At 34.0% G+C, this 19650-nt stretch overlaps 1 protein-coding gene across 9 annotated transcripts in view; it reads left to right on the plus strand.

Annotated features, from left to right (window-relative positions):
• Nucleotides 1-19296, plus strand: part of PCDH7 (protocadherin 7) — a 386475-nt gene extending 367179 nt beyond the window's left edge. For 5 of the 9 annotated variants that reach the window (XM_036227580.1, XM_036227581.1, XM_036227582.1 and 2 more), the window contains one exon: nt 15038-19296. In XM_036227580.1, coding sequence (XP_036083473.1) covers nt 15038-15414 — 377 coding nt within the window. In that variant the 3' untranslated portion in view covers nt 15415-19296. Of the gene's footprint in view, nt 1-9565; nt 9583-15037 lie in introns of those variants that run through there. The other 4 variants (XM_036227587.1, XM_036227591.1, XM_036227593.1 and 1 more) reach the window with 3 other exon arrangements.
• The last annotated feature ends 354 nt before the right edge of the window (nt 19297-19650 follow it).

A 19650-nucleotide genomic window follows, 5' to 3' on the forward strand; every position in this document is an offset into this window, starting at 1 on the left:
GGGGAAATGAGAGATTATACCTAGTTAAGTAGATGACAGAGTACTAATTATTATTTATAGCCTTTATTATTATATACCTGCAAGTCACAATAGATTGTTTCAGTTAACTTTGAATAGCTAGTAATTATAAAATACAATGCTGAGAGAAAAATCATTAACTTATGTACACCTAATCTTTGAAATTAAATTACTTTGCATGTCTTCTTCTAAGCTTCTTGTAATGTGCATTTTAAACATTTATTAATTTAAATAATTTAAAAATAAACCTGATGTTACAAAATGTCTTTTTTATCTACTGTTCTGGGGCTTAATTTAAAAGATGTATATATATTTGGCACTATAATTTATAACACAAATACATGAATCTATAATTTTTCACATGTGAAAACCGTCATTTTACTGTTGTTAGTGGGTAGATATTCTAAAATTGTAATGTCTTGACTCTTTTAACTTATGCCAAGAAAAGAGGACATTGAGTAAAAATATATAATTTTCAATCATTTAGAATTAGCATTCTACCATTCAAATATATGTGTGGAAAAGTTACACTGTATAGTAGTTAGAGCAATTGTAGTGGTAACAGGAGAAAAACATATTAAGAGCTTCTACATGTAGATCATTTTGCCAAGCAATTACTATCCATTTTCTCATGTAATCCTCGGGGCTATTCAATGAGGTAGGGTTAAGTAACTTGTTCAAGGTGAGATAGCTGGCAAGTAACCCAACGTGAACTCCCGTCAGACCTCCTCTGCTCAGATCCCAGTATGTTAACCACTCTGATTCGCTAATTCCCTCCAATAAAGAGATGTGAAAGTAAAGGTTTACGCCATGCATAGCTCCTTGGTTTTTGTGCTCTAAGATACAATTATGAAGAAGTATGAGGTATATAAATGTATGTACTTGAAGGCACTGCTCATTTTGCCTCATTTGTTTTTTATTTGCATAGCTTTTTCCCTATTCCTACAAAGTAAATCTCAGTGTCATGGATTGCAATGATAGATTGTCAAATAAACTAAAGATTTGGATTTTAATCAATTACCTGATCAACACGGGGAATCAAGTGGGATCAGTATAGCCCAAATATCACTTTGTGTCCATTTTCTCTTACGAAATCAGTAGTGATTTTTCCCCAATTTAACTAACCCAATTGTGATTAATATGTCCTACATAATCTTTTTGATGTTTTGTTTGCCAGAAATAACTGTCTATACTTCTTTCTTCTATTCTTAAAGCATTTATTTCTACTTCTCACATTCAGTTCACCAAGAAGTGGTTCGACATCTCCTGTTCTCAGTTCAGCCTAGCACACTGTGGGTTCCAAGCACGGCTTTTCTGTCTCTGGGATGACAATGATCCAAAACCTCAAAATGGAGGTGACTTTCTGCCATGTAGAATTAAAAATAAACCTATATTGTGAAGATAAAAAAATTTTTTAGCTGAATATGGCTTTAAGAATAGAAGTTTGAGGCTTTTTACCAACACAGTAATTTAGTCTCCTTATTTTGACTTGGCTACAAAATGCTTCATCCCTTTCAAGAACTGAGGGACAGCTGTGAGGAAAAAAAGGGGGAGGCAGTCACATCTCGATGTCATTCTGACTCTGGAACCTACACACACACATACACACAGACACACACACACACACACACACACACACACACACACACATACCCCAACACATTCACACACATGCACACACACACATCTCCAGTTTTCACTTTCCTATCTGTTCAAGCTAAAAATGTTCCCCTTATTTCAAGCTAAGGCTGAGATTCTTGCTATATCTCACATCCAAGGACACTGTTTTTTCCAGCCATTTTCTTCTATGAATAGGGAAATGCTTTTCTGTTTTAATCCAGCTTAAACAAAGAAGATATCTTTAAAACTTATGACATGAGTTTATAGTACATTGATGTGATATTGACAGAGAGGTAGTATGGGGCAGAGGTTAAGAGCACAGCTCTTAAGTAAGATTGCTTGGGGTTCCAACCTCATTCTATCACTCACTATATGCAAACTCTTCTCCATGGCTTAGTTTCCTCATCTGTAAGATGGAGGTAATATACAACCTGTCCGACAGGGTTACTGTGGGGACTGAGTTCATATATGTAAAGTTTTAAGATAGACTTAATGTATCAATATTTTTTGAATGAACGAACGAATGAGTGCATGAATAAATGTATAAATATACTTTTGCAGGTTATGATACCACAAGAGTAAAACCTATCTTTCCTGAACCTGGAAGCTTCATGCCAGCTTTATGCCATGAAGTTTATTTCTTCTTATTTTCTCTAACAGTGGAATTTCCACTGAGTTTCTATGTCCTGCCATAACAAGTCCCAATTCCACTAGTCCTTGGCTAATTGGCAAACCAGAGAAGGCTGACAAATTAACAAGGTTCCCATCAAATTATTCATTTAAGCACTCACAGAGTACAATCCAATGGTTAATACAGTACACATAAATTTTAAGTATGTCATTTAAAGAAAACTCCCAAAGCATATGCTTTAGTGATGATTTTCATTGTTATAATACTTGTAATTTCATCTTTTTTTGTTTCTTAGAAGACTGATTCATTTAAATTGTACAAAACACTGGCCAGGACACAAAAGCTTACTAAAATTAATTCTTTCCATCCGGTCTTCTTCATCTAAGAGCTGCAGAATAGCCAGTGAAACTAATTCATTGAACACATGGGAAAATCTGTTTACACCATGAAAGCTGTTTTCCTATGTGATGCCCACTGCTGGCAAAATCAAAACTGAAAACATTGAAAAAAAAAAAGAGAGAGAGTGAAATAAAGAGCATGCGTGGCAGATGGTGGAGATAAATAGTTGATCGTCACTGTCTGCTAGTCTCACTGTACTCCTTTCTTTGAATTATCACAGTCCCATAATTTTGCCACGATTATCTATGAAATTATGCTGATTGTTAAGCTCTGATTCATGCTTTTCTTAAGTCATCTGCAGAAGAAATGACATTCTAATTGCACTCCTGAATTTTTTACACTATGAGTTTGTTAAGCACAGACACATTTTACAAAAAAAGAATAAAAAAGCTTAAACGTATGTAATTTGACATTGTGATAGATTAATACTTAGGCATTAGACCAACAGTACAATTAGACAGCTTAAATGTGTCCTACATCTTAATGTCTATTTGACTTTAAGAAGTCACATTAAGTCCTCCTTTTTCAAAGAGTCTGTTGCCATTTTGCTTATTGAAATAAATCAAAGTCTATCAGAGGATTTAAGTGGATTATGAGAAGGCTCATCACAATTACACATAATTCTAGAAAATTGGAATCTAGGGAATTAACTGTAAATTCAGAAAATCTCAAGGTAAGAAACTATATTTACAGTAGACTTCCTGAAGTGGTTATTGAGGATGTGACTAACTCTTATTCTTTAAGGTATCTAAATTCCTTTTTAACAAGGATAAAATTTAGTCTCTGAAGTAGAATTTGAAATGACAGCTAAAAATACAATTTAAAATTTACATGACATTGTGTGCATGTTATCATATTTTGTATTAAATATGATATAATATGTAGCTTACTCAGAAACAGCCAAGAATATACATATTCCCATGTGATATGATTTAAATTATAGACGTTCAATCTTTTGTCAGTGTAACACGATTAATAAATATCATGTTATATAGAGACTAAGTATACACATGTAAGTATGCGTATATACATATATTTTAAAAAATCAACAAAGGCATCATCACAAAATAATGTGAACTGGTTATGACTCCCTAAATGGATTCAACCACCAACTAGTGAATCATGATCCTGTTTGGAAAGCACTGATCTAAAATACTGAAGGTCCTACCCACTTAAAATGTATCCATCAGTTTGCTACCAAAAGGCAAAATAAAATTTGTTGAACTGAAATTAGTTCGCACATTGCCTGTAATAGTTTCTATTGAGATACTTGCATATACAAGAATGAGACATCACAGAACTCATTTTGAAGGATTTGTAGTAGATAGATAGATGATAAGGCAAAGACTACCAGACGAAGTAACACATTAATATTGCAAAGACCTGGAACAGCAGGATGCTTTCTAGAAATGATGACATTAGGTTTGCTGAAGTGGAATGTGGAAAATGGGGGTTAAGAGGTAGTCAGGGTCCAGATCCTGAAGGGCCTTCTGTGTAAAAATATGGAGTATGAAAATTATAATGAAATTTATAGAAAAGGGGTTTAGACTAGGGAGAGACTTGTTACTCTACTTTCTATTCTTAAAATAATCCTTCAGGTGCCTTTTATCAGACAGTTTGCTGCTAATTACTCAGAAGGAAACAAGCTAACCAAACGAAAGTGACATTTTTAGTAACAAATATTAGAAAGTGACAAAAGCACCATAAGTCTGGCAAAGACTTCCTTAGAGTTATGCCCTGGGATCCAGCTCTGCTTCTTAGATATTATGCCAAATTCTCTTTCTTTTCTCTTCTTGGGAATTACAATACCCAAATTTAGAATGTATTAAAATGGTATCTCTGGTAATAAGCCCAGCGACAGCTCTCATTGAGGGACCTAGGAGAAAGATGTTGTCACTCAAAAAAGTGAGCAGTTAGTACTTTCCAGAACAGAAAAAAAGTTGAACTTTGTTGATCGGTCATATACAATTAACTTAGATAATTACATAGTAGGATGTAGTAAAATTTTCAAAAGGGAAAAATGAAAATACTTGAGCAGATGCTCAAAAATTAGATAAACATGATTCAATGAAAACTCTGAAAATCAAAGATCTTTCACTCCATTTCCTTTAATGGATGAAATATAGGTAGAAAGGATCAAATACATCAAGTCTATGCTGTTCCTCCACTAACCAGAGATTGGTGGCAGCATGTATTAGGTTCTCATTGCAACTGAAACAAATTACTAGAAACTTAATGTCTTAAAATAAATAAATAAATAAAGATTTATTCTCTTACAGTTCTGTAGGTGAGAAGTCTGACATGGATCTCCTCAGTCTAAATTCGAAGTCTCAGCAGGGCTACATTTTTGCTACAGGCTTGAAGGGAGAATCTGTTTCCTTGCCTTTTCCAGGAAACTACCTACATTCCTTGGTTTGTAGCCTAAATCCTTATAATGTCCCTGTTTTAAAATCCATTTATTAGCAACCCCAATGGCATCTGAAACCTTAATTGCCCTTTGCCATGTAACCTAACACACTCACAGGTTCTGAGAATTAGGGCGTAGGCGTCTTTACAGTGGACCCTTATTCTGCCCACCACAGAAAGGTTGTAAAAGCATCACTTGGAGCATGAGAAGTGCCTCTGCATCCGTGCAGCATGAGAAGGTACAATGCAGATGGGAAAGGATCTCCAGAGCTTGCTTCTCTGACTGTCTCAGGCTTCAGTGGTAGTTCAACAGTGAGACTTTGCCACTCTCCAAAGAAATAGGAAGTAAATAAAGGAAAACATTTCAATGAGCAGCAAAAATCAATGAAGCAAACCGGTCCAGCATTATTTCATTGATTTCCCCCACTTTAGCGACTCATTGAGTCTTGCTTGCTAGTCATCAAGGATCATTTTCTTCCTTTTCCTTTTTTTTTTTTTTTTTTTTTTTTTTTTAAATTGCTCTGTACTCCCAAGCTCTTTAACTCTCCTCAGGTCCTAATTGTGATGGCCAAGTTTAGTTTCAACTGATCAGCTTATTGACCAGAGTTAAGGGGCCACCGTTCAAACTATTTTAAAGCTTTCCCCAGAAATGTTGTTTCAGCTCCTACCAAAAGCCTTCAGAACCTCATCTCTCAACAATTCTCCAAAACTCAGTGTTTTCATGAAATCGTCCTCAGCAAGGCACAAAAGGAGAAACACAGTAACTAATGAAATGCTATCGCAACACAGCTTTTTGTTATAGGGGCCTTTCCGACCAGATAAGCTTTTCTGTGTGACTTATGAGATATTTCAATAGGTAATCCCATGAAAAAAGTTCAAGAATGTGTTTTGAAAATAGCTATATCATTAGGATAATTGTATAGCTTTTCAAGATTTCTACACCGAAGGAGAAAATGAATGGGTATTGTGATTTTGCCACATTAAAAAAAATTTAGTATATTACTTCAGTAAATTTAAATTACTACGACTTGTCCTTTCACAAAAAGTAATCACATTACATTACAGTTCTACATCTTACATGAATTGGACTTTAACACAGTCTATGTTAGACTTTTATGCAAAATAATATCTAAAAAACATGCTTCAAAACCTTATATCAGATTATGGTACTGTAGTGTTTCTCTTCCTCTTTAAAATATCCTGAAATATGGACTTAATTTGTTGTAATATTTAACATATCTGCATTAAGTATTTAGATATTTCATAACAGCTACTTATTACAGGAGTTATTTTTTAATTTGTGATTTTTTTTCAGATTTTTGTTCTACCTCTTTACTTGTATAAAATTATGTGTTATGTGGAGAAGCAAATTATGTGTTATATGGGTACTGTCTTCAATCCATTGACAATATTCTAGCAGTTAATAGAGACTTTGTTTATTATTTTTAGAATATATATCCATTCACAAAGACAATATTAACTTATTGTAGAAGATATATTTCACAACTTTATGTCCGATAATGAAAATTTGAAGATTTGAGATCATTACTAGAAAGTGACTCTAAATTGATACTTGCAACTTTTTTAGTAGCAAATAATTTCTAATATAAGAAAATGCAAGAGACTAGAAGGAAAATCATGAAAGCTACAGTCAGTCATTGCAGTGGAAAATAAATATGAATGGCCAAAAACCCAGAACTGGGTCTATTTTAAGTGGAATAATCAATTGCTAACTTGTGAAGTAAATGTCCCCAGCCTCTTCCCGGGGTTTTATAAACTCTTTTGATCAATGTTGGAGCATCCTCTCATTTCTAGCACTTCCTTCCTCTCTTTCTACTCTGCTCTCTCAACACTTCTTTAACCTTTGCTTCTAATTTTGCATATATATAGAGAGAGAAATCAAAGTGAAGCCACATCTCTGATGTGCATAAATTGATCGCTCCCAAGCAGTCACCATACATTTTTCTGCTGTAGTGCAGTTTTCATGTCCCAACCAGCAGATTCGTGTTTGAGTTGATTCAGCAAGACTGCTTGAGACATGGCGTGCACAGTCCCCACTGTATATGATAATGCCACATTCAGAGTGACAGTGGTCTAGGCCTCAGGGTAGTAAATGCTTCTTGAGATACATTCAATTGCTGTTTAACTGAGTTTAGCCTACGGTATGGAGAAAAGTTGCTGATGCTTTCAAACATGTTTAAACATTTTAATATTGTCTTGGCATGTCAGCCCAAACTAGAGCACTCCTAGGGACAATGCAGTAAAATCCTGTAATTACAGGACTAGAATTTCCAGAGCTTTCTATGGTAACCCCCTGCTTGAACTTCTTAATCGAATGTGCTTATATCATCTAAAGTGTTCTTTTTAAGAGTTGTACTTTTAGTAATATTGGTCAGTTTCTTACTCATAATAAGGAGACATAAAAGAAGTAGAAATATATTGTTTTCAGATCTCATGCTGTTGGCTGGAGTAGTTTATTTCTTGCAGACATTGTAATACATCTTTGATCACTAGCTCAGTGATCTATTGCTGGATCCATGAACTTCTTCCCCCAAACAAACAAACACAAACAAACATAACTTAGAGACTTCGGAGAGCAAAGATTTATTACTTCTCACATTTCAAGGTATTGGCTGCACAGTTCTACTAGTTTTGCCTGCCTCGCTCATGTAGCTATATTCACCTGGAGCATTGGCTGGAGTAGGCACTGCTGAGGCAGCTAAGTCTTCCTCTCAGTTGGCCTTTCATCTTCAAAGAGGCAAGATCATGCTGTCTCTCAGGGTGGCGATCGCAGGGTTCCAAGGGCAAAAGCAGAAACTGCTAGGTCTCTTGAGACCTAGTCTGGAAATAGCACCGTATTTCCTCTACTTTCTAGTTGTCAACTTTAAGGCATGCAGAAATAGAAACTACATTTTGGCAGTAGGAGCAGTGATGCCACATTGCAAAGGGGCATGTATTAGGAGAATAGAGGAATTTCTGACCTTATATTGTAATTTAAAACCATTGTCTACACATATCAAGAAATATGCATAGGTCGTGTACTGAACGGCTCCTTTGTTTTATTATTTTTTATATGTGAGAGATGCATGGCATTTTGCATATTTGTCTTGTTTTTCTTGCCTTTCTTTGATTGTTTAATGTCTTAGTCTTAGTTTATTACTAATTTTTGACACATCATTAGAATGGAGCTCCTTTTTGCATTGTGATCGATGAAGGCAAAGCAAGATAGCAAGCCGGCAAACCGTTTCTTTCAAGTGAAAATGATTAATTGTGAGGTTGATCTGTTTAGGTTGTAAAGATAACTGCAAATAATGGAGCATTTGCCCTTTAGTTTGAGCAACCATAATGACACATACTGAATGAATCTTCTTTGGCTTAGTAAGTATTAAGTATCAGAAAGTACATGATATAGAACAACCAGGATACAGTGACCAGTATGTTTTTCTAAATAGATGGTAGCTCCAGTATGTTGCAGACTCTATCAGTATAAATCTGTTAGTACTATAGGAAAAGCTTCTCAAAATCCATGCCCCACTTTTATTATTTTCTAAATTACGATTGACATTCATGTTATTTTTTGTTAGTTTCAGGTATAAAATACATGATCTTTTAATTGATGATTGGTATTAATTCTATAATAAGTTATCCAAAACCATTGGGGCCAGATATATGTCAAAATTTAGAATCTTTCACGTTTTAGAAAAAGTACTATCATTCACGTTTCATATATTATTTTTAAAAATCTGAGTCTGATGTAGCGCTCTTAATTAGACATATTATTTCTGTATGTAAAGCATAAATATTCACAATGTTTGAGCTAAATAAAGATGAAAATTAGCCTTGTATTAGAGTCAGGTTTGTTGTAAAGTTTTAGGAAAAAATAACTTTTGGTTTTCCAAGATATTTTGGATTACTGAATATGGATAAGGGATTGTGCAACTGACATAGCTAATATTGATTGAGGTTAGATTGTGTGACAGGAATTATTACAAGTGCTTTATCTGTATTAACACATTTAATTCTCACAATAATCCTACAAAGTTAATTTAATCTTATGCCCGTTATACAGATAAGGAAATTGAAATAAATTGGGCAACTTGTTTACATGTATACAATTACTATGTGACAAAGTTAGGGTTTGAATTGAGAAGCCTGGCTCCTGAATTCTATTTCCTTAAACACTCCCCATTTTACTAATGGAAGATTATAGACAGAGAAAAAAAATTATATACATATAATCTGCCTCCTTAAATCTCCCCAGGGGCTATGACCTACTGTTCACTGAACATCTACACTAAACCAAACACTGTGTTATGGGCTTTATATACATTAACCCTTTTATTCCCACAATACATAGAGGAGTAGGTATTATTAGCTCCCATATGAGGATCTTGAGACTCAGAAAAATTATATCTAGAGTCGCACAGCTTATATATGATGGGCCCGGAATTCAATAATGTTGGGACTCCAAATTTCCCATTCTTTTTACAGGTTCTCTGTCCCTTGATGGAAAACATAGATGAGACTAAAGGAAAGACTGGAGATGTGTCAACCTTATATCCTCTTCTAATTTGGTTGAATCAAATGTTTTTATGATAAATAAGAATATCACTTAGAAATCTTGACCCTTCACCCTTGTAGGTCTGACTGACGTTTACTTACATAATGTAAATTTCCCCTTCTTCTGGAAAGTGTTCATATATTTAGAGGACCACAAACAGCTCGTGTGAGTCAGTGATCAGACGCCATGATCTGTTAAGTGCTTGTCTTTCTAGTCTTTCCAAATCCTGAACAGGTAAAAGGCAACCGTTTTGAGGTTACATAAAAGAGCCTAGTCCAACGTGGTATGCACTTTTAAGACCTTGTTCTCTCACACCTAAGCTTTCTTGGCTACAATAATAATTTTCCACATAAAAACATTTTGGCTCACTGACATTTATTTCTTCTCAGTTCTATTATTTAAGTTAAAAAGAAAAAAACATTTGTTGGCAGCTGTTTTAAAATAAAGCACTCGATTTAATCATTTCTAAATTTGATGACAAATTTCATTGGGACTAAAGAAAGTAAAGGTAATGTTAAAATGTTTGTTGAAAAATGATTGTCAATCATCTCTTCTTTTCATTTATTTGTAAAACTTTTTCATAGGCCACTAAATTTCACCAGAAATTAGGAGTGCCTCTGAAGAAAGAAGTCATCATATAACAGGAAATAGAGTAGTATAAAAAATGTTTTTTAAAGGTTCCATATTTTTTTTTCTGCTCCAAAAAAAAAAGAATATCCCTTTTTTTTTTTTTTATTTGCAGAATTTTGTCAAGTATTAAGAACGCACTAGTGCTTAATTTTAAAGAACTGATTGTAGGAATGATGTGAGTGTCTGGGATGTCTACACATTAACAACAACTCATTTATCTCATATGTTTGGGGAATTAAGTAATTTATATATTAAACAAATAAGCAAATGATACATACATCTTTAAATACCTGAGCTTTTTTAAAATGAGAGAAAAACTAATTGGAAACATTTTAAAACTAAATGCAACATTTTCATGTCTTCTTCTAGGAAACAGAAATATCCTTGTATATTCAGCCCCAAGCCAAGGGCCTAAAGTAGAGTGAGTGACCGGGACTCTGGCAGAATACATAACTCAGCGTATGAAAATCCTTACTGGCGCAGAGCTGTCTTCAAGAGCTTTAATGATGCCAGTGCTCTCCTATAATAATGATGCCTCTAATGGTTTCTGAATTGTGTAGGACAGCTTCTGGAAACATTAAATGCCTCTATAAACCTGGGCTTTCCTTGTTATTTCTAATGATTCTACGACATTTTGTCTGCCTGTCACTTCTTGTTGAGGTCACTGTAGCAGTATCTTTTCCCTGGCCACTCACCTATCCTGCATTTTAAGAACAAATACAGTTCTTTTAAAGAAAGAACCCTACATCTTACATTAGTTATAATTTCCTTTACTTTAGGAAACTTATAGTTTAAGAGAGGATGGGCCTTTTTTTTTTTCATTAAATAGTAAAATTTGTAACTTTGTGGCATCTATTTCCTGTGCCGCTCAGATATGTTTTTCTCTTTCTTTGAAGACTGCTGTTTTTTCTTAAGGCTATGGGTAGCAGTAATTGATCTCTAAATAATTCAGAGCAATATGGTGCAATGGAACGCTGAAGCAAAAGTCAAAATACTTGTTCTTTGGCCTGAGTTTACCCATAAGCTAGACCAGTCTCTGCTTCCATTCTCTTTGCTTTTAGATTGTAGCGATAAGTAAAAGGAATGACATGTAGAAAAGTACTTTTTACATTATAAGTTGTTCTAAAATTGTTTACTATCATGATGGCTTAAAACTATATACTTTCAAGAGAGAAATTAACTTTATGTCTAAGAAAGGCATTTAAGTCTTCAAAATGATGTAACGATTCTAGTAAGTGGTATAATTAGACAAAAATGGAGAACTCCACAAAAAATGCTAAAGCAACAACAGAATCTAATGAATACAATTTCTTCTTCCAGCCTTCTTAAGGATTGATATAATTGTGTTGGGAAAGGGGCTTGAAGGAACTAACTTTGTTGCAGAAAATGCTTATAGAGAATGTCATTATATTTTATTATAGAACATTTTTTGGTGGTTGTTGTTGTAGATTTAGTCCATACTAACTAACCAACAAGAGTTGCGATTAAATGTTCTCCATTTTTGCTCCGGTCAAAATTAAAGGAAATCATAGTAAACTAAAGCATGATATAATGTTCTCAGATATTAAAAATGCATCTTTCAGTGAAAGACCGAAACACTAAGGACTACTAGTTGTTGAAGCCCTCCCTGCATATTTCCACACATACACACACAAATAGGACATTTTACCAGTATATCTTTTGTGAAAAAAAGAAAGAGGTATATTTAAGGATTTTCTAAGACCCCAAATAACTTTTATTTTTTAAAGATTTGTATTATATACAAATATATACTTGCATAATTAAAATAAGAAAATATAGAAACACAGAAAAGTACTATTCCACTCAGGCCTCCCTTAATATTTTGCACCATAATACAAATTGCATTTGTTAATCATTGGCATTTCTTTTGAGGATTCATTTGAGTCATCAAGATTGGAAGTTTTGATTGCTCGTGATGAATCTCTTATAGCCTTTCTTGATTATTTTCTAAATTTGATGACAAACACTGCAACACGTCTCAGCCAATTAGGCTTGTCAACTTCCACTGTGGTCCCCAATCAAGTGTTTGACTTTGGAAATGACAGGAGATCCTTATTAAAAGTCATGCTTCTTGGATAGAGATGTAGCAGCCCACACATGAGGCTGATGGCAGAGGAGACAAGCTGCCTCTTATTAAAAGCAATAAGAGGAAATCAAATTTAGTATTATGAAGTAAATTCTGAGGGAAGGAATTAAAGAGTATTCCATGTTTAGTTGATTGGAAATTGAGTCAACCTAAATGAATATTTCTTATGATTTACAGGGAGTTCAGGTATACAAGTTAAACAACAGGTGAGAAGAGTTGTTATAGTATTAATATAGCACTGAGAGCTGTCTCTAAATGCATTTCAAACAAAGGAAGAACACAGTCCTGTGAATGTCAAACTAGAATGTAAATTAATCCCTGAAAAGCAGCAACATGTGTAAGTCATTGCATAAGTAAACTGACACATTGTGTGAGACTTAAGTAAAATTAGAGAGATGATCAGAGATCATTCTGGGTCATTTCTGAAAGGGATGACAACCCATTCATAGAGATTTTTCTTTTTCCAGTACTAAATTCCTGATTATTGTCTTGTGTTCTTGCTAGATACTATCAGAAGAGTAAAAGAGGAGTTTGAACTTGTTAAAGCAGTGAAGGAAAAAAAAGAACGTTTAGAGTGAAAAATAGGTCTGCTCTTACAGTTTGCATTTTTATAAGGTTTTTTTTTTTTTTTTCCTCCTGTTCAAAGCATTTAGGTCAGCTTGAAATAAACAAAGTTAACCCAGGATAGGAAATATTCCCAAAGAACTCACAGTTTGCTCATTTAAAATAACTGGATTACATAAACCATTCATATAAATTTGTCAATAGTTTGATTTTTTAAATGCATCTAAAATATGTGTTTGAGAGACACAGGGAATTTAGCATAAAGAAATGTGCTTTTCCTTTGATGATGAAATTAATAAGATCTGCCCACTTAGAAGTCAAATAGCAGCATGTACAACTATAATAAATAATTATCTTTGCATTTTACCATTGGGAGAGAGAAAAGTGATTCTAGATTTCCTCTAAAGACATTGGCATTTCCTATTTGAGCTCACAGCACACAATATAAAAATCTCAGGCCACAGTGGTTCCAAAATCAGTGGGCTGACTGACAAATGTCAATATTTCAGTTACCCATCACTAAAAGAGAAAAAAAAGACATATAACATTGGAAGACTACTTTACTTAGGAGATTTGACAGAGTGAAACTCTAAAAATCCTAAACAAATAATCGCCAAAGTAGGAACACAATGTTAAACCATAGAGAATGGTGCGAGGAGACAAAAGCAGGGGATATAAATATATCAGAGAGCATATTAACATACTGGGAATAATGTATACAACACTTTCTTCTATTTTAAAGCAAAGCTACCCAGGATCACGTGTATGTAAATCTCACTAATTCCATTTGTTGTGGATATATTTGCAGATGTCAAAAATTGTCCATCTTTATAAGTCCCAAGCCTTATAATAAAATGATACTATATGATATAAATTGGAGTACAGTCATATTATGTTCTTTTGTTTGTCAATAAACTATAAAATCTATTAAATAAAACCCTGGAGGTTATTCTCTTAGAATCTGTTGAGGTGGAGCAGGTTTGTCTCTCTCTCTCACTCTCCTTTTCTCAAACAAAAATAAAATCTGTTAAAAATATTTGTATTTGTAATATTAAGGAAACGAATAACTATTCTCTAAAGACAAACATACTTAATGATTTTAATCACACATTCTTAACTGCCATCTTTAACCTTGATTCCTAGGAATTCTCTAGATATGACTTAACTTTATAGAAATAGGAGACATTTTCCATTCCAATAGGCAACACTTTTAATTAGGACTACATGCTATTTCATCAAAACTTTAAGAGCTTAACTATATTTACTCAATACATTGCATTTCATTTAATATTTCATTCAGCAAAGGCCTTCGCAAGAGTATTTTTGTATGAACACTCAGAGGATTATCCCATAGCGCATATTAGGTCACGTGACATGGTGGGAGATTAGAGAATGGGGGCTAGGGTGGGGCAGGTGGTAATGTCGCTGGTATGCTCATGCCCATACCTTTCTCGCACTTTGCTTTTTTATTTTTTACCACATAACGTGTTGTCAATTTAGGTTCTACTTCTGAGTCACCCTGATGTTTTAGAATGTATTTTAAATATAAGGTTTTGCATATTTGCATTCTATGAATAATGTATAAGCAGGAAGGAATCCAATTGGCAAATTGGATTATCCAATTGGGATAATTTATAAATACAGAAAATTATGTATTTGGATTTAATAACTTTTCTTATGCATGTGGAAAAATTTATATTTATACAAATATATGTATGAATTTTATTTCTATTTGAGAATATATGCACGTCCCTTTCCGATAACAAATACATAAACACCAGTGTCTTCTACAAACTTAATTTTATCACTTTGTTCATTCCTCTTTTTCTACAATATCTGATGTTTTTGCAAAACCTTGTTTTTAATGGACATAAAATAAAAACTGTTCAATGGAACAAAAAACTGCAGGGTGTTGAAAAAACGAAACTAATATGGTGAAGTGTGTGTGTGTATATATGTATGTATGTGTGTGTGTGTGTATATATATGTATGTATGTATGTATATATGTATGCATATATATCCCTCCTCCAACTTCATAAGGATCAGGAAAGCCTGTTGAGGAATATTCAGCTTGAATGGCTCTTTCTTCTTGAATTTCAGATTCAAGACCTCTTCCAGATGTAGCCCTGACTGGGAAGTGCACCCGTGAGTGTGATGAATATGGCCACTCGGATTCCTGCTGGATGCCGGTCCGTACTTCTCCGGAGAGGAAGAAGAGCCAGCCCAAACTCTCCACTTTCATGCCCGTCGATGAGCGAGGAAGCCAGGAAAAGCTGGCCAATGGCGAGGCCGCCATCATGGGTGACCGCAACAGAAACCTCCTGAACAAAAAGTTGACCTCATCTTATGAGACCTTCAGTGCAGCTAGTTTCAGCAAAAATGAGGAAGCCAACCCTGAGGATATTCCCCTTACAAAAACAGGGGAATACAAGCCATCTCCTGTCAATACTCTTACTAGAAGAGAAGTTTACCTGTAGGCTATAAAGAAGCAACAGCGAAGTCTTTTCATGTATGAGAAGGAGAATAAGGGGGGAAAAACAAAAACCTTACAAAGCAAAACCGTTTAATCAAAAAGAGGGGGCTACCAAAGAGACAAAGCTTTGCCTGCCACTTCTGCCTCCAGATCAGGCCTTTAGTGACACTGTCAGCCTGATTGTAATGTACAATGTAGAAACCATCCTTGTTACTTGCATGTCTGACCCCTTCACTGATCCCCAACACCTGCTCTCCTCTTCCCCACCCCTTTCCAAAAAAGCAAACAAAAAAAAGATGGTTGCAAGTTTTCTTTCATGGTAATAAGCCTGATTAGCAGAACACAACACACTCTCATTATTCCTAAGCTGAAGCATGATTTTAGTCACTTTGATTTAGTTTGAATGTCATCCAGCTGGTCAAAATATATTTCAGATATACCACCAGAATACGATCAATCACCATGAAAGGCAATCCCTCAAAAATGGTAGAGTCCCTCTCATGGTGACGTCTTATAAAGGAGGGCTCTATAAGAAGCATTTGGAGAAGATTGCAGCTTTAATATTCTTTCAAAGATTGAGAGTGAAACAATCCTCAGTTGGAGATTGCAGTCCCAAAATTGTTCTTTTCAAGTCAGGAGCATCAACTTCTATTTTAGACATTCATTGACTATTATTATACACAGAATCTTGACCATATGAATCAATTATGCTAATTATAATTTGTAAAAATTATATATATATTTTTTTTACAGAAAACCATCACTATTATCAACTGAAACAATTATGTCATTAAAAGGCCAAAGATCATATAGCAGATCAGGGAAATCATGAAGTAGATTTGGTCTTGACTTGGGAAAAACCATTAAGCAACAAAAACAAATGGATTCATTCATGCACAGAAACATTCAAATACTAGTTTATTTTACATTGTTTCTATACCCAGAAAATAAACATTCTCCTTTACCTTTCTTACCTTTGAAAGTTAAGAAAATGAAAAATTAATGAGATGTATTGAGTTATTATAATAGACAATTAGTTGAGATTCAGGTTTAATTTGAAAAAATATTATCAGGGAAGATTTAACTTTTAAGAATCATATTTATGAGTAAGGAGGGAAAGAAATACACCGGTGTGCAGTCTTATAAATTAAGTTCCCTATTATTATTTTATAATCCAGGTTATCCTTGCTGGTCTTATTATCTACATTTCAAATTACCAATTGTATTTATTACGTGTTTAACGAACACTCTCATATAACACAAATGCATTAATTTTGAATCTTGTGCGATATCGCACTATTTTGAGACTCACAACATTGAAACAAGGTGACACTCTAATTGACTTTGTCACTAATGCAATTCAAACATTATTCAAAATATATCTTAAAACAAATCCAGATTGTACATAAAATAAATGAGTTCTGGGCAGTGGCATGTCTGTACACCTCAAAGTTGAAAAATATGCAGTTTTCTCAGTGTAATAAAAAGATACAGAATATGCAGATTTTGAGTCACTTGCACTGCAGAGAATGATTTAATGCCATTGGAAATTGAGCTGGGACATTCCAACCAAAGTGACAATCCAGGAACGGAATAGGGGATGACAGGGGGAGAGAGCAAGCATCCCCATCACTGAATGTTTGTAACCTGGTTAAGGTGTAGCCTTGATGGGCTCTCTAGCAAACTGTAGAAATAATGTAGCTTTGGGTAGTTTCATGCTTTGCAGAATTTCTTAGACTATAAAGTGAAGCATCCTGGAAAACAGGTTGTTAATTCACTATAGATTATCAAAATACTTACCTTTGAAAACCACTTCACTGGTGGGGTACTCTTTTGGGGTCCTTTCCTTATGATCTTTCTTAAACGAAGTTTTAATTTTGATGTTAGTTTGTGTATAGTAGGATGAAAGAAATATGTAATTGAAACAAAAACATTGGACTAAAATATCAATAATTGAACATGTTTGTGTTTGATTATTATTTACATTATGGAAAGATGCAATTTTAGTACTTTGTTAGGAAACTGCATTAAAGCAGTTCTGCCTTGTATAATCTGTAAGTACCTATTAAGACAAAATACTTCTAAAGATACTTATGTATACATATTTTTTCTTGCACGTTACAAAGAAAATACTCAAATGCATAACACAGATGTTCAACAAGCTTTTTTTAAATACATTTTCCCCTTTCTTTTATGAGACACTGGAAGCCATTAGATTGCTCATTTCACTCTATCTTAAAACCCTTCTGTTGTCTATGAAGCTAATACGGGTCATACGGGACCTTTGGATTAACTGAATCCACATTCTCCAATGACGTTTGCAACACATTCAAAACAGCCATGTCATTCTCATTTAACTCATGAACCTCTCTTTAGAACTAAAATGGGTGTGAAAGAATAAAATTCAGTGTACTGTAAGTATTCGCAGTAATTCTAGTAGAATTAGCTATCATAACATGTTTATTATATAATGAGCTGGCATGACACAGAAATATATTTTGTGTTTGTATGACTTTTATTTTGAATAGGTTAAATATGGTGCCACTCCATATATAGAGTGCTTTTGAAAAAAATCAATAAAAAGAAACAAAAAAAAAATAAATGAGTGAATGCAAAATAAGCAACTGTGCCTTTTATACCTGTTGTTATGGTAAAAAAAAACGGTTGTTGGGTTTGGACAATGAGGGGAAATGGGCTATTCCCAACTTTTTTGATCCTATATATTTATCCATGTTTATTTTCTGAAAATAATAAATAATATATTAAAAATTTGCCTCCTGAAAAACTCAGATAATGGACCAGTCTTAAATATTGTTCATTCATAAAACAACATTAAGGCATTAACATGGGCTCCTTAATTCTCATGAGAAGGTGAAAGCATTTATTGTAACAGTAAGACACGAAGATATTATCAGGGGTGAAATCAGTCCATCTTGCAAGATAAAATATTGATTTAGAATTTCCATTCTTTATTTCCTTTTGATTATTTTTTCCTTTAGCTGCTGTTTTATTTTGGTTGTACAATATATAAACCATACTTGTTTTCTGTACGCAAGAATCTCAAGTGAACTTTGCATGCATTATACATTAGGACACATTTATAAATTAATGAGTAACTATATAAATTTATGTGTTTTAAAACGTCTGTAGCTTCAGTCTAAAATCTAATGCTCATTCTGAACCTCCAGATATCATTTCTGTATGGTTTGTGACTGGCCTGCTGCCTGAGTTTCAGAAAACAAGGGAGGCATTATTTTTATGGGAAGAGGATCTAAGATGCTACCAAGGATGTCTGGCTGAAAGATGACCCTAGAAAGCTGTTTTCCAAGAAAGTAAAATAAAACACACAGACCAGAAGAAACTGCCAAGAATCAAACCACTCTAAAACAGTCATGAGAAATCTAAAGACCTAAGTAGTTTTAAGTATATTGGATCAGTGATAAATATACATGTCTTCTTAAAGGGGAAAAAAAGCGAAGATGATCATGAATATTGTAAAGCTTCTGAGTTGTGACCAAGTCAGAAGTATATATAACATCTGGAGGAAGGCATCCTGTCCCCAGCTACCTAGGGTTTCCTTTCAGATGACTTTTCCTACATTTTAAAGCACTTGCATTCAGTGTGGTACGATCTGTTTGTAATGTTACTCATTTACTATTGTTCTGCTACTTGGATGTTGATAGTGAAGCAGAGAACAATTTATCATCGTTTATTATGAGTCACTATGCACGCAACTATGCTAAACATGGCGAAATGTATTAAACACTCGTCCAACTATTTATGAAGTACTTTACATAATTTAATTTGATTTTGTACAGTTTTATGTAAATAAATTGCTTGTCATTTTTTGTCTCTGCAAATTAAAATATAACATGGTCAAATGGTTTCACACTTGTAAGTGTACTTCTCTGTTGGCAGGTAATTCGGTTTTGATTGGACGAGAAGTGAATGGATGCATGTACTGGTTTGATTTAAAATGGCTTGATTTCTGCTAAATTAAGATATAGTAAGGAAAATAATGCTGCAGCAATTGTTGATTTGGGGCACCATCTATAACTGTCATAATATTTTGCCTTATAATGGAATGGAACTTAAATTCTTCAGTTTCATCAAAATAATTCCTGAGACAGTAACTAGCTGGCTTTTAAATATTAAATGTACTGTGGAAGAACTTTTTGTCATTAATCTAAAGATTGTTTTTGTTTTTGTTTTTTTGCAGGTGTTACCTAGAGAATTTTCA

The sequence above is a fragment of the Rousettus aegyptiacus genome, unplaced genomic scaffold (assembly GCF_014176215.1).
Source record: "Rousettus aegyptiacus isolate mRouAeg1 unplaced genomic scaffold, mRouAeg1.p scaffold_m13_p_10, whole genome shotgun sequence".
Lineage (NCBI taxonomy): Eukaryota > Metazoa > Chordata > Mammalia > Chiroptera > Pteropodidae > Rousettus > Rousettus aegyptiacus.